The 15,009-nt window shown below is 35.2% G+C and overlaps 1 protein-coding gene across 3 annotated transcripts in view; it reads right to left on the reverse strand.

The window, feature by feature from the left end:
* Window positions 1-15,009, reverse strand: part of DGKB (diacylglycerol kinase beta) — a 647,089-nt gene that overhangs the window by 282,332 nt on the left and 349,748 nt on the right. For all 3 annotated transcript variants that reach the window (XM_066239339.1, XM_066239338.1, XM_066239340.1), the window contains one exon: window positions 6,138-6,202. In XM_066239339.1, coding sequence (XP_066095436.1) covers window positions 6,138-6,202 — 65 coding nt within the window. The remainder of the gene's footprint in view (window positions 1-6,137; window positions 6,203-15,009) is intronic.

Raw genomic sequence — 15,009 nt, forward strand, 5'->3', positions numbered from 1 at the left:
AGTCTTAATTATGTCCCATGTCCTGTATAGATACTAAAGTCCCAGAAAGAGCCTCAGTCCATGATCTCACAATCCTACTGTCGGAAAATTAAGAATCATTCCACAGAATAAGTATAATTTTGAAGCATAACAAATTTTCTAAATTAATGTATGCTATAAACTTTTTGGGTAATTTGGAATGCATTGGTTCCTTTAAAAATTAAGGTTAATATTATAATATCAAGTGATCCAGTCTACTATACCAATTCATCATTTTTATTTCTTCTTTTTACATGTTTGTGAGGGAAGACCATCTGAAATATCTGATACCATGTCACTATGTTGATTTTGAGTTACATTGCCTTATTTAAATCCAAACATTGATTTTAGTTTTTTTTAGTTCTATACTTTTTCATCAAAAACAGAAATTCTCATAGATGTGAAGCACATATTTCTGAACCAGTTTCAGGATAGGAGGGGCTAAGAAAACAATTGTTGTCTCAAACAGGGACCAGATATTTCTTTTTATTTTTTCATAAGAGAGGAGCAGGGAGGCAGAAAGATACACTCCCACATGCGCCCCGACCAGGATCTACCTGGCAAGCCCCTTATAGGGCAATGCTTTGCCCATCTGGGGCTGTTGCTTGGCAACCAGGCTATTTTAGTGCCTGAGGCCAGGCCATGGAGTCATCCTCAGCACCCTGGGCCAACTTGCTCCAACAGAACAATGACTGTGAGAGTGGAAAAGAGAGAGAGAGGGGAGAAGAGGAGGGGTGAAGAACAGATAGTTTTTTTTCTGTGTGGCCTGACTGGTAATTGAACCCGGGATATCCACACGCCAGACTGATGTTCTCATTGAGTCAACCAGCCAGGGCCCAGATACTTCTTAAATAAAAATTGTTTTAAATATATCTACTTTAGAGGGAGAGAAAGAGAGAGAGAGAGAGAGAGAGAGAAACATTGATTTTTTTTCTTCGACTTATTCATTCATTCATTCCTTGCTTGATTTTTGTGTGTGCCCTGAACATAGATTAAACTGCAACCTTGGCGGATTATGCTCTAACCAGCTGAGCTACTCAGCCAGGGTGAGACCAGATACCTCTAAATAACTGATGTGGATAATGAAATAGTGTATTCGTGGAGTATTGCTGGCCATCAGTGTTTGCTAGTAGATGGTATATTGGATGCAGGGGACCCAGCTTGAAAATCCCAAGGTCACCAGCCTGAGCACAGGCTCATCCAGCTTGAATGCGAGCTCACCAGCTCGAGTGTGGGGTTACTGGCTTGAGCGTGGGATCACAGACATGATCCCATCGTCACTGGCTTGAGTCCAAAGGTCGCTGGCTTTAAGCCCAAGGTTGCTGGCTAGAGCAAGGGGTCATTCGTTTTGTAGGACCCCCAAACCCCCACCAAAGCACATATGAGAAATCAATCAATGAACAACTAAGGAGCCGCAATGTACACTTGATGCTTCTCATCTCTCTCCCTTCCTGTCTGTCTGTCTCTATTTGCTCCTCTCTGTCTCTGTCATCAAAAACAAAACAAAAGAAGTTTTTTGAACTGTTTCCTACAAAACCACCTATGACTATAATATCAAGACATCTTTGTAAGACCACCAATACATTTTCTATACAAGGTCATTTTGCATATTACTTGTAAGTCTTTGTCAAGATTGCATGGTTTTACTCATGAAACAAAATAGTATTGCATTTGGCCTGACCTGTGGTGGCGCAGTGGATAAAGCGTCGACCTGGAAATGCTGAGGTCGCCGGTTCGAAACCCTGGGCTTGCCTGGTCAAGGCACATATGGGAGTTGATGCTTCCAGCTCCTCCCCCCTGTCTCTTTCTCTTCTCTCTCTCTCTGTCTGCCTGTCTCTCTCTCTCCCTCTCTCTCTCCTCTCTAAAATGAATAAATTAAAAAAAAATAAAAAATAAAAAAAAAAGTCAAAAAAAAAATAGTATTGCATTTTTCTCAAAATTATTATAAGCTTCATATCATTTTAATGGATACATATGGGTATATCATTATTAATATCAATATTTTTTAAAAGCTAGAATTCAATTGCTTTACCTAATTAGAACCAAAAATGTAATGTATATGAATTATAAGAATATAAATATAATGCTAGATAGTAATAGTCAAATTATATAAATAATTTAAATACCAATATTATGTACTATATAGTTTTAAGTAGAAGCATAAATATTTTAATGGTTATTTTGTTTTGAGTCTAAATGAATGAAAATATTGAGATAAATTCAGTTTGATTAAAGAATATCTTAAAAAGTTAAACAACATACTTTCCTTTAACAATTAACTTAGATTTATGTAAAGATTTTGAAAAGAATACAATACAAACCTCTTAACTAGCACTCTCTTAAGCACCGGAAAAATCATTACGTTTCCCAGTTCTTTCTATTTCAGTCATAAGAAGCAAAGAGAGCAGAACTATACATTTTGGTAATTAATTTCCTTAAGATAATGTTAGAAACATCATGTTCTTTGAAATATAAATGAATTTCAAGGTGAGCATGCTAGAGGATAATATTAATGGCATATAATTTATTGTGATAAGAGATCTGATCTGAAACACCATTATTAGGAGTACTTAAAAAAATCCATTTGCAAATTCCTGAAAATATAAAAGAGTTCTACGGCTCAGCCTGTCTCAGTGTTGAAATCTGAAAATCTGTCCTTGTAAGGATGAAATTGCTCAGGCACAACACCTGGCTTGCCTTCCTCAGAGCCATTCATAGGCAGTCCCCAGACTACAAGCTAGACAGGTTCTGTAGGTTTGTTCTTAAATTGAAGTTGTATGTAGGTTGGGACAGGTACATTTACCTACTAAATACAACTTAGATGTTTGTCCTAATATAAAATTTACTTGCACCTTTCTGCACATATAACTACTTAAACATCTTTTTTTTTTTTTTTTTTTTTTGTATTTTCTGAAGCTGGAAACAGGGAGAGACAGTCAGACAGACTCCCGCATGCGCCCGACCGGGATCCACCCGGCACGCCCACCAGGGGCAGACGCTCTGCCCACCAGGGACGTCGCTTTGTCGCGACCAGAGCCACTCTGAGCGCCTGGGGCAGAGGCCAAGGAGCCATCCCCAGCGCCTGGGCCATCTTTGCTCCAATGGAGCCTCAGCTGTGGGAGGGGAAGAGAGACAGAGAGGAAGGAGAGAGGGAGGGGTGGAGAAGCAAATGGGCGCTTCTCCTGTGTGCCCTGGCCGGGAATTGAACCCGGGACTTCTGCACGCCAGGCCGACGCTCTACCACTGAGCCAATCGGCCAGGGCAACATTTTCAAACCTACAGAAACTATCATGTTTGTAACCCAGGGGCTGCCATATTAGAAAATTTTAATATCCTAAATATGCTACTTTATACTTTAGGGAATTACCTACATGTTTCTAATTCCACATGAAGACTTAAGTCTACAAAAGTATGAACCAAAAAAAAACCATGCCTAATTAACTAGGCAATACATATAATTTTAGGGCTGATTGTTATCTTAAAATATCATTGCCCAATAATACATTGAGCATCTACTATATACTTGGCATTCTTTGAACACACACTAGAAACATTTGACCTGTGTCCATTTAGAAGGCATTTGCTATGTTATTACTGTTCCAAATGAAATATTCCCTTTAAACTATATATAAGCAAGATTTATACAGGCCTCAAATTTATAAATAAGTTGCAATGAGATATAGTTTTACATATTATAGACACCTTAGGGTGTACAAACATATGGTTGCAAAAGACATCTAACAACATATTGGACAGTAAGAAATATAAGTTAGCACTTTGCTTGATAATAAAAACTTAAGTAGATATATGTGAATAAGTTTTTATTAAGAAAGTTAAAACTATTAAAGAGAACAAAATTCATTACCCTCTGACATTAGGAAAGATAATAATATTGGTATTATTATACACAGGCTGATATATTTTTGAGTATCACATAAATATACTGATTTACTTCTCTATACCTTTAATTCTCCTTTCTCTCCCCCCCACTGACATATATTGCTGTTTTTGTCTCTGTGCCTCTTTATTGAGTAAGTATGGGGCAAAAGTACTTTAAACATTATTATACTTTTATTCCTCTGTGTTTTTCTTGAAGCTGTTAATGGACTATAAAATCATGAAAATTCAAACGGGGTACACTGAATCCTGCATTTCCAAACCACATTTTTTTTTTGCTTGGAGCCTATTTTAACAAATACATATGGACACATAAATGCTTTATAGAATGGCATTGGAAAAGCATAAGCTAGTCAATTCGATAATATAGTTTTATGTGCATTAATAGACATGTTTATTTCCAGAACATTCAAAGTGTATTATTAAATTCCAAAATCTACTATAAAGTGAAATATTTATATTTTCAGTAACATCAATTTATTTTAATGTATTTCATGAAATAAAATAAAATCTTGTAAAATTAAATGTCTCTATTCTAGATATAAAGAAAACTTATAGGTGTAAATCTGTGATTAGATTACTTTCAACTTAAATTTATAACATGTGTGGCACAAAATCCAAACAGTACACAAAAATATAGAATAAAAATTCAGTCTCCACACAACCACTTGTTCCTTCCTCCAGAAGGAAGCAGTTAGAGGATTTCTGCCCTTCTAAAGACATTATGTACACACAGACATATATACACTTCTTGCATTTATTTAAAAACAGAACTTATACCTGTTGGAGTTTTGAGAGAAAAAAAGCGAACTATAATTTCATAATTTATGATTTGTAGTGTAGGAAAGAACTCAAGGTGGAACCTAAGGTAGGTACTAAAAATAAGTTTTCGTATTTTTGCTAAAACATTTAAATAGGTAAATTTAATTAAAAAAATCAGATAGAATTTTACTAATCATGAAACTATTTACTGTGATGATTCTTATGTGAAGTAGTTCAGTAAAGTCGAGTTAAGAAAAATCTAAAACAATATTGAAAATACATTTTAATGACCTACATGAAAGACAGTTATGTCAATATACTAGCGTGAGAAAGTAACACAGAGCTATAGATAACAGGACAGCAAATTCTAGAGGGGAGGGGGAGGGAGTTAGAGGGAGGGGGGCAAAGGGGGTATAAAAAGGGATACAGGGGTGGGGGTGAGGGAGTTATATTCAGTGGGACACAGAAATCCATGTAAACACAATAAATTAAAAATTAACAAAAATTTTAAAAAAGAAAATATTAAAAATAAATATAAGAACTTTCAGAGGTAGTTGTTTAATAAGTGGTCTCTAACATTCATGAAGCAACATCAATCTAGCTAAATGCAGAGACCCTAGAGCCTTTGGTTTTGAACATTAGTATGTACCATATATATATATATATCTTACAAATATTATATTTTTATATTATATATATGATATATGCTATTATGCTCCTACTGTAACTTTATGAAATGAACAGAGTAGAAATGGGTCTAACTAAAAAGCAAAATATAATTCACCTCTTCTATATTTTGTAGGGGTAATAGAGGGAAATAGTCATATTCCTTTCTAGAAATGGGGAGGATAGAAGCCAAAGCTTTTCCTATTTCCTTGGATGTCAGAAAAAGTGTCAATGTCTACATTTTGGAGGATAAATTGCTCATGTATTGCTATAGTGGCAAAACTAATTTTAGTCATTAAGGCTTTTCTCCTTGAAGAAAAATTCTTTAAAAGTACTTCATAAGCATTGATATTTCTCTGGGTTACTTTCCATTTATTTGCAGCCAATATTAAACAGTTGGTATAAGGATTGGAAGCCTTTTTTAATATCAATATTCTATAAAGTTACTAATCACTATCAAATCGTAGCCCATGTTTTTCCTTGGGATTTGGGGTGATCAAATCCTCCTAGTGTAAAGAGTTCAGTATATCTTAACAAAATATTATTTTTACCTTATACTTGAAATCTTTCTTTTCAGCACAAGACAATGGACTGGCGATGACTGCACTGCATCTCTCATTAAATTTTCATTAAAATATAAGATGAAATTTGAGTTTATTTACATTTTTGTCTTTATACTTACACACTAATCCTTATTCAGTTATTACATGTTAAATATTTTGAAGTTTAGTGATCCTTTTTACAATGTAATTTATCAACAGTGACCATAATCACAATTTCATTATTTATCTTACCTACTGTTGAATTTCTCTGGGTGCTTTTCTCGCATGATGTGAAATCTGTGTGCAATGGAGGCATCCTAAGAAGAGAAACAGAAAAGAGAAACAGGACAGTTCGTGATCCTATTGTCTTTCAGAAATCAAGATGAAAAGAAAACCACATCAATGGATATTTTTTAAATTAACTTTTTCTTAACAATATCATTGCCAAGACGATGTTCTGAAATTAGGCAAAACTATGTAATTCACGTGAAATATGTGCAAGTGTGATTTATATCACCATTTCTCTACTGGTCATTTGTCACATTTACTTCTGGGAATGGTATCTATTTCATTTATATACTTCCTTTAATAATTGGTTTGGGGCTTACTCTCAAAGTTTTATGTTTTTTAAGATTTTATTTATTTATTATAGAGAGGAGAGAGAGAGAGAGAAGGGGGAGGAACAGGAAGCATCAACTCCCATATGTGCCTTGACCAGGCAAGCCCAGGGTTTTGAACCGGCAACTTCAGCGTTTCCAGGTTGATGCTTTATCCACTGCGCCACCACAGGTCAGGCAGTTTTATGTTTTTTTTTAAGGCATATGAACTTAAGTGTTAAAAAGTACTTGGGAATATTATAATTCCATAACTGGAAGAATGGTCTAAGTGGAGAAATGATCTAGTTGAAAACCTTCAAGTCCTTCGAAATCAATTATGGCTAAAAGATACTCTAAGAGTGCATATCTAATAAAGATAAATATAATACATGACTTCAAAGTTTGCTAACTGTTTTGGATGTATAGTTATTAATTGTTTGTTCCACAAGCAACTTTCTGAAAAGTGTATCCAACAACACAAACTGTAATATTTATTTTTGGAGACTTGGTGACAAATGTAACTAGTGTCTAACACTGCAAAGACATGAGGTCTGAATCCTAATGGACGTTTCTTCCTTTTAGGAAATCCATTCAGAGTTTCTACAAGACAGAATCACAGTGCATGTGGGAGACTGGTGGAATATTGTGATCCAAGCTTTTCAAACACAAACTGTTCTTGCTGACTTTAAACAGTAGCCCCTGTTTCTCCAAGGAAGGAGATGTTTTCCCATTCTGTATCTACACATGATTAATCACTCCAATAGAAAACTAATGCATTTACTAGTCATCTCAATGGAAACAGAGCTATTGTTGTGATTAACTGTTAATTTTCTTTCACAGTGGTGATAAAAGAAAAAGAAAAGAACAAACATAAAGGAAATAAAGAAGTTGTGTATTTCAGAAAAATCTGAACATACTAATCAAGGATTAAAAGTCTAATGAATGAAATCAAAAGGCCAATGTGCTTATTCATGCATAACAAAGCAGGAGGCACAACAAGAGAGGGATCAATGCCCACGCAGATGGCAGAGTTGCTTTTCCCTACGAGATGGGGCCGTGATAGAAATGTAACTTTTCCTGTGTACTCGATCCTCTGGAAGTTGTCGAGTATTTGAATTAATCTACAAGTGAAAAGAATACAAAGGTATAGATAGGTGTGTCTAAAAACATTTCTTTTAAAATATTACCAAGTAAAGCTCCATTTTTTTGATATTGTAAGATATAGCTGCTCACAAAAATTAGGGAATATTTTGAAATGAATATGAAGCAAGAAAATATCCCCTAATTTTTCTGAGCTGTATATATACATGGTCAACTATCTGGTTAGCTTCAAAGCGGGAATATCAAGATGGTTCACTTTTATTGGTCCAACAGTTTTAAAACTCAGAGTTTCTTTTTTGAAAAAAAAATCTCATTAATAAATCATAAATATATCCTATTTTAGAATGTGAAGTGGTCTTTCTGTGGTATGAAATTATAGAAAAAAATCTCAGCTAGGTTACTTATGATATATTATGCAGCATGATCGTTAATTAATTTCAAAAACTCATTTATTTTGGCTTTAACCCTAATCTGATTCAAAATCAATTTAGAGTACTCATAATTAAAAGCATACATCCAGCAGACCTGTAAAATTAAAGCAAAGGAATATGAAACAAATACTAAGAATGAATGATCAATATTAGTTATCCGTAGAGAGACTATCATTGAATTTATTTCTGCTTGAATTATTTGTTTCTGCAAACTTAGACAACTGAGACTTTTAAAAATAGATTATATAGTATAATTTGCTTTACAAGCATATATTTTTGTAATAACAAATCTCCAAAGGAACATAAACAGGAAAGGGAAGTAGGGAGACAGTGAGAGAGAAAGAGAGAGAGAGAGAGAGAAGAGAGAAAGAGTGAGAGGATGAAAAAGAAGAAAGTATCAAAATAAGACCACCTAAGTAGACTGGACAATACTGAGCAAACATGTAGAAATATAGAATATCAAATAGCTAAAGATAAACTTAATGTTATCTCTACCTCCAATATACTTAGGCAACGAATCATGCAGCAAATAGAGGGAAAAAATAAGAACTACTGAAGAACACTGGCATGCCTTTTCCTTGTGTTGAATGGGTTCCACCACAAAGAGAGTTGGCATTGATGACTACAGGGTTGATAAGGAACAATGACAGCAGGTGTTCATTTGGATTAGAATTCAGACCAAATTCTCATGGGACCCTGTCTCTTTGGCATAACCCCAAGTGGCTCAAAAAAGAACTGCCAAGTGCTATGAACCTATCCAGCAGCCATATTTTGGATTCTCAAAAAAAAAAAAAAGAAAAGAAAAAAAGACCAAATGAGCAAAAGCTAAAATAGTGTTGTTGCTTTCTTTTATGTAAACTTTCACAATTTTGTTTATATGTATTGCAATTTTTAGGAAACATAAATTAAAACAGCATCACTTCCACACCCCAAAATGGACAAACTATGAATTTAGATAGATTGAATTTCCATGATTAATGACTTTATGCAAATTATTTATCATGAGTCTTTGTTATCTTTAAAAAGGGATACTGATATCACTTTTAATTTTGAGGTGAAATATTTTGAGATTATTTTGTATAGCAAGTGGAATAGTGTTCTTTTATTTATTATTCAGTGAGAGGAGGGCAGGCAGAGAGAAAGGCTCCTACATGGGCAAGCTCATTAGGTGGAAATACTCTGTCCATCTGGGGCATTGCTCCATTGCTCAGCAATTGAGCTCTTCTTAGCACCTGAGGCGGATGCCATGGAGCCACGCTCAGCACCCAGGGCCAACTCGCTCCAATTGAGCCATGGCTGCAGGAGGGGAAGAGAGAAAGAGACACACACACACACAGAAAGAGAGAGAGGCAAAAGAGGGGGAGAGGCGGAGAAGCAGATGGGCATTTCTCCTGTGTGTCCTGACTGGGAATTGAACCTGGGACATCCACACCTGGGTCAACACTCTACCACTGAGCCAACCAGCCAGGCTTGGTTCTTAATAGTGTTCTTAATGTGATGAAATCTTTGGATCCTACTGAGAACCAAATGAGAAAACATAAATAAGTAGAAAAATACATCTTATTAAAAGATAGGACCTGCTATTATAAAATATTCCAATATTGCCTAAATTATGTATCAACTCAGTTCTAATCCTAATAGCAAAGGATTTTGGTCAGGTACTCAAAGCAAGATTAACATGATTAAAAAAGGATATATAACAGAATTTTATCTAAAAATACAAGTCTTTTAAATAACCATCAAATATTTTAAAAAGAGTAAACTAATTAGGAATTAGGAAAGATGTTTTTAGCCTAACCAGATTCTAAAACATATAATAAAACTGGAATAATTACAGAGTTTGATACTGGTTCAGAGGTAACATATAGAGATATCAAGATAGAAATTTGCTATAGTATAATACATTGTATCTTTCATTCAAAGAGGGAAAGTAAATGACATTATGGCAATCATAATTTCTGTAATCTAGGTTTTCTCTCTCTATGTAAGTTAAAATAGCAATTTTCATGAAGTAATCTGTATTGGGCTGAATGATGGCCCCCCAAAATATCAGAACCTATTTCCTGGAATCAGGTAAAGTTGTTGCAGATGTGATCAAGTTAAGGATTAATATTGCTTGTGACCAGTAACTCCTTTCTAACTTGCACTTCTTTCTTTTGAAATAGAACTGTCTAACTATTATACTATGCTTGTTCCATTACTGTATTTTGAAAGTAGGTAACTTGTTTTCTAATATCACAGCTGTACAATGAGAATTTTGTCCTAGGATGGAGCTTACTTATTCTCACCATAACTGCTTTTGATGTTTTAGATTATGAATTTGGAACTTTGAGCTGATGATCTTTAGATGAGAATTCTGAATTAAGTTGATGATATAATAGATCGAGACATCTGTTAAAACTGAGATGAGGTGAAGGTATTTTGCACGCAGAACAGATTGAGTCTTTGAAACTAGAGTGCAGATAATAGTGAGATGAATGAAGCCCCCTAAATATAACTCTTCAAAATCTCTGAGATCTGGAAATGTTATCTTATATGGTTATATTTTGCAAATGTGATCAAATTAAGGATTTTGAAGAGATTGTTCTCAATTATCCATGTGGGATCTAAATGCCTCACAAGTGTCCTTATAAGATAGATCAAGAGATGTGACAGACATAAAAGAAGGCAGTGTCACCACACAGGCAGAGATTGGAGTGGTGCAACCACAAACCAGAAATGCTGGCAGCCTACAGGAGTTGGCAGTGTCAGAGAAAGCACTCTCCCCTACAGCCTCCAGAGGAAGTGCAAACCTGTTGACACCTTGATTTCTGCCCAGGATACTAAATTTGAACTATCGGCTTCTTGAACTTAAAGAGAACAAATTTCTGTTGCTGTAAGCCACCAGGTGTGTGGTAATATGTTACAGCAGGCATAGGAGACTTATGTAGCATCAATTTCTATAGGTTTTTTTTTTTGAGAAAAACATCATCTTAAAAGATTTTAACTTTGTCTATATCTGTATTTTTATTCTCTCAATAACAATTGCATTACTTTTTGTATTTAATATGTTTAGAATCTGTAATTTAACAAAAAAGGCATATGGAAAGTATTAGGATAGGCAAAACAAATTCTATATGCATACTTGATTTGGTGAGCATGAAACAGTTAAACAACAAAATCTTAGGTAGAATTTCTTTTTTAGATAAAAAAAAGCCTTATTTCAACCACAAAAACCCCTGATAAGTATTTATTTATCATTATATTGGATGTCCTTAGAACTACATTAGACCAAGAAAAAAATAAGATTTATATATTATAAAACAAGAAAAAAACTATCATTATTTACAGATGGCATACTCTTTTGTACAGAACATCCACATAAATTAAGAACACAGGTTAGCCTGACCAGGTGGTGGCACAGTGGACAGAGTGTTGGCCTGGGATGCAGAGGGGACAGGTTTGAAACTCCATGGTCACCAGCTTGAGCACAGGGTCACTGGGTTGAGTGTGTGATCACAGACATGACCCCATGGTCGCTGTCTTGAGCCCAAAGGTTGCTGTCTTGAAGTCCAAGGTCACTGACTTGAAGCCCAAAGTTTGCTGGCTTAAAGCCCAAAGGTTGCTGGCTTGAAGAACAAGGTTGCTGGCTTGAGCCCAAAGTCACTAGCTTGAGTAAGGGTTCACTGGCTTACTTGGAGCCTGCCAGTCAAGGCACATATGAGAAAACAGTCAATGAACACTAAGGTGCCACAATAAAGAACTGATGCTTCTCATCTCGCTCCCTTTCTCTCTCTCTCTCTCTCTCTCCACCTTTCTCATTAAAAAAACAACTAAAAACACAGTTTAATGAGTTCTCCAGATATATTATATTACAAATAGTATAAAATTAACTAAATTAAAACAAAGAAATAGAAAATTATCCCATTCACACCGACAATGACCAATATCAAGGGAAAAAGTACCAATGTAAGTATAGATACTACAGAAAAAGATGTTCATTATGGAAGGGCCCAGAAGGAGCATAAAGCAATAGAGAGGCAGAGCATCCTGAGCTGCACTGATGATTAACAGAGCGGGGGTTAGAGGATATGAGGGGTGGTACCATTCATTCTGATCTTCAAAACTGGCAGAAGTGGCTGAACTTTTATGAAATACATAAAAGTCCAATTCAGAACAGATTTAGTAAGAGCTAATCATCAGATCAGGAGCTTCCTTTCTATGGAAACTCAAAAAAGAACTGTGCAATTATATGATATAGACACAGAGGTTTGTACTTAAGTAACAAATATTTAAATCAAACTTGTTACTGGAAAAATATGTAGAATAAAATTTTATATTTAATTTTTCATTGTTTTGATGATACAGTAACTCCATCAGTCTAGCAGGGAAACACAACTTGCCTGAACCCTAATGTGAACCTTGAATTCTCAAGAGGACCTCAAGTATACAGTGCAGGCTTGGGAAGAGGAACCATTCACATTCGCCTTCAGAGTATTTAGACAGAGACCGACCTCCCTGAGAATGTCCTGACTTGGGTCTACAGAGGAAGATAGCAGTTGCTATGAAGGAAAGATACTCTCCCTATACCTGACAAGAGAGATGTCAACACTTTTCTTACAATTAGAGTATAGCATAGAACCAGAGTTGATGAAAGCAGGTCAAGGCTCCAGGACACAAGGAATCTAATACTGCACATGATACTAGGACATAAAGACACAAATCAAGGAAGCAATGGACTCAAATAAGGAAAGCAGAGGCTTGATCACAGCAAGGCTGGGTAGTAATCAAGGACACATGATTTGCAATCTGACAAATAGCTTCAATAGTGCTATGCTCATGCCATAACTATGCTGCTGTTCACTTCCTTGAAAAATAGAAATGCTCCATATCAACCTCCTGAGATTAATACTAATTTAATATTGTTCATGTGAGGATCTTTATGCTTTACCACTAAGCCTGACAGGAAACAAAACAAGGACAGTATTATCATTCTATTGGTTGGGTACCAGGCAAATAAAAGCTGCTACTGTAAGAGAAACCTATTATGGAAGAAATTGATGACATCTTAACACAAAACTAATTCACTTCCTTAAGTATAACTTGACTAGAAAGTATTTACAAAAATCAGAAGGTTAAAATGTGGTAGCATATCCATGATATTTTTAACTAGGCATAATTACTGCATTTGCAAAATAAATCTCAGTCAACACTTGGTATAATACTTACAGTGATTAAACTGAGGTTGGAAATGATCAATGTAGCTATAGTGAGATTCAGCCAATTTGCACTGGTTCAGCAGAACTGATAACTAACCTTTTGTTGAGTTTGGCAAACTGGTTGTTAAAATGGTACTTGTAATTGGGTTTCTCTCTAAGGTGGGTGCTTGGGCAGGTGCCCAATGTGCGAATTACAAATTTACATTCGTTACCCTTTCTTTTAAATACTTTATTCATTTTTGAAATGAGAGAGAGAGAGAGAGAGAGAGAGAGAGAGAGAAGAGAGAGAGAGAGATGGGGGGAGGAACAGGAAGCATGAATTCCCATATACGTCTTGACCAGGCAAGCTCAGGGTTTTGAACTGGTGACCTCAGCATTCAGGTGGATGCTTTATCCACTGTGCCACCACAGGTCAGGCTCCTTACTCTTTTTTTAATGTTCATCTGCGCAACAGCGCATTCTAAGTGCTTAGAATAATGTTCATTTCATCCACAGGTGAAAAATATTTCACGAAACTATGCCTGTAATATTTATTTATTCATTTCATAAAACTCATTATACCTTTGATGAAATACTACATTTTAATTCCCTCATGTTTGTTACTTCAGTAAACAAACATATAACATAAAGAGAAAAAGTGCCAACCAGGGGGTGACCAGGCTGTCACTGGAAATATCTTACATAACAGTTTTATTGTTTCTTGTCAAGTAATATTTAATATATTTCATTAATATTTTAAAACTTTTATAACATAATCTAGTTTTATGAACCTCTTTTATTGTTCTTATTTAAGTGTTAAAGGCATGAAATAGTAAACTATCTTTGAGTATATCCCATCCAAGTACTAACCAGGCCCGACCCTGCTTAGCTTCTGAGATCAGACGAGATCGGGCGTGTTCAGGGTGGTATGGCCGTAGACTCTTTGAGTATATCATTGTTGTTTTTTTAATACTTAAAACAGTCATTAGGGCAGAGAACTGGTTGTTAAATGATTTGAATCCCACCACTGCAACATGGTATAAGTACAAACAGTAAAATGAGGTGAGGTGGGATGAAAGAAGTGAAACAGGGAGAAATGGGGCTGAGATGGAGGAATAGGAGGAGGGGAATGAAGATTTAGAAAAGAAAATAATTTCTATGTACTGTCTGTAGGTAGGAATGGGAGAACATATCATAGGTGAGGGTAGAAATCAATGTACATATGAGACTGAGGTGGGGGCTGGGTCCCCCTGGAGGATATTACTGGACCAGACAGATGAATGGTTTATTAGAACTGAAAAATGGAACTAGGGTAATTTTCATGGGAAAATATACGAAAGTAAGGTTCTCTATAAAACTTTAAGTTTAATAAATGTCAGCAGTGCCAATAATGCAGCAAATGCAATGTAGAAGGTCCAATTATAGTGTTTATCTCATTTAAATCTATAAGAAAAATATTGTAGAGAAAATACAGAAGGTTCATCAATTTATATAATTCATTGTAAGATCTCAAATTGGAGCAGTCAAAATATAAACCAGAATGGGTCTATATGTAAATAGTTTATAGTCACATAGCTCATGGTCTCAAAAGATAATTAATATTAATGGTTGATTTCAATATGTATTTCAAAGTGATACTATAAATTCTATATATTTGCTACATCCAAGGTGACAAATTCACTGTAGAGTATTGTTACATTTCATCCTCCTGTCCCTCCTCCTTCTCCTTCCTATCTGTCTGTCTTCATTCTCTTTCTAAACATATATGTAGAAAAGTCCCTTAGGAATATTTCATCTTTTTTCTCTGCAAAGTATTGTT

This window comes from Saccopteryx bilineata, chromosome 7, assembly GCF_036850765.1.
Source record: "Saccopteryx bilineata isolate mSacBil1 chromosome 7, mSacBil1_pri_phased_curated, whole genome shotgun sequence".
In the NCBI taxonomy this organism is placed as follows: Eukaryota; Metazoa; Chordata; class Mammalia; order Chiroptera; family Emballonuridae; genus Saccopteryx; species Saccopteryx bilineata.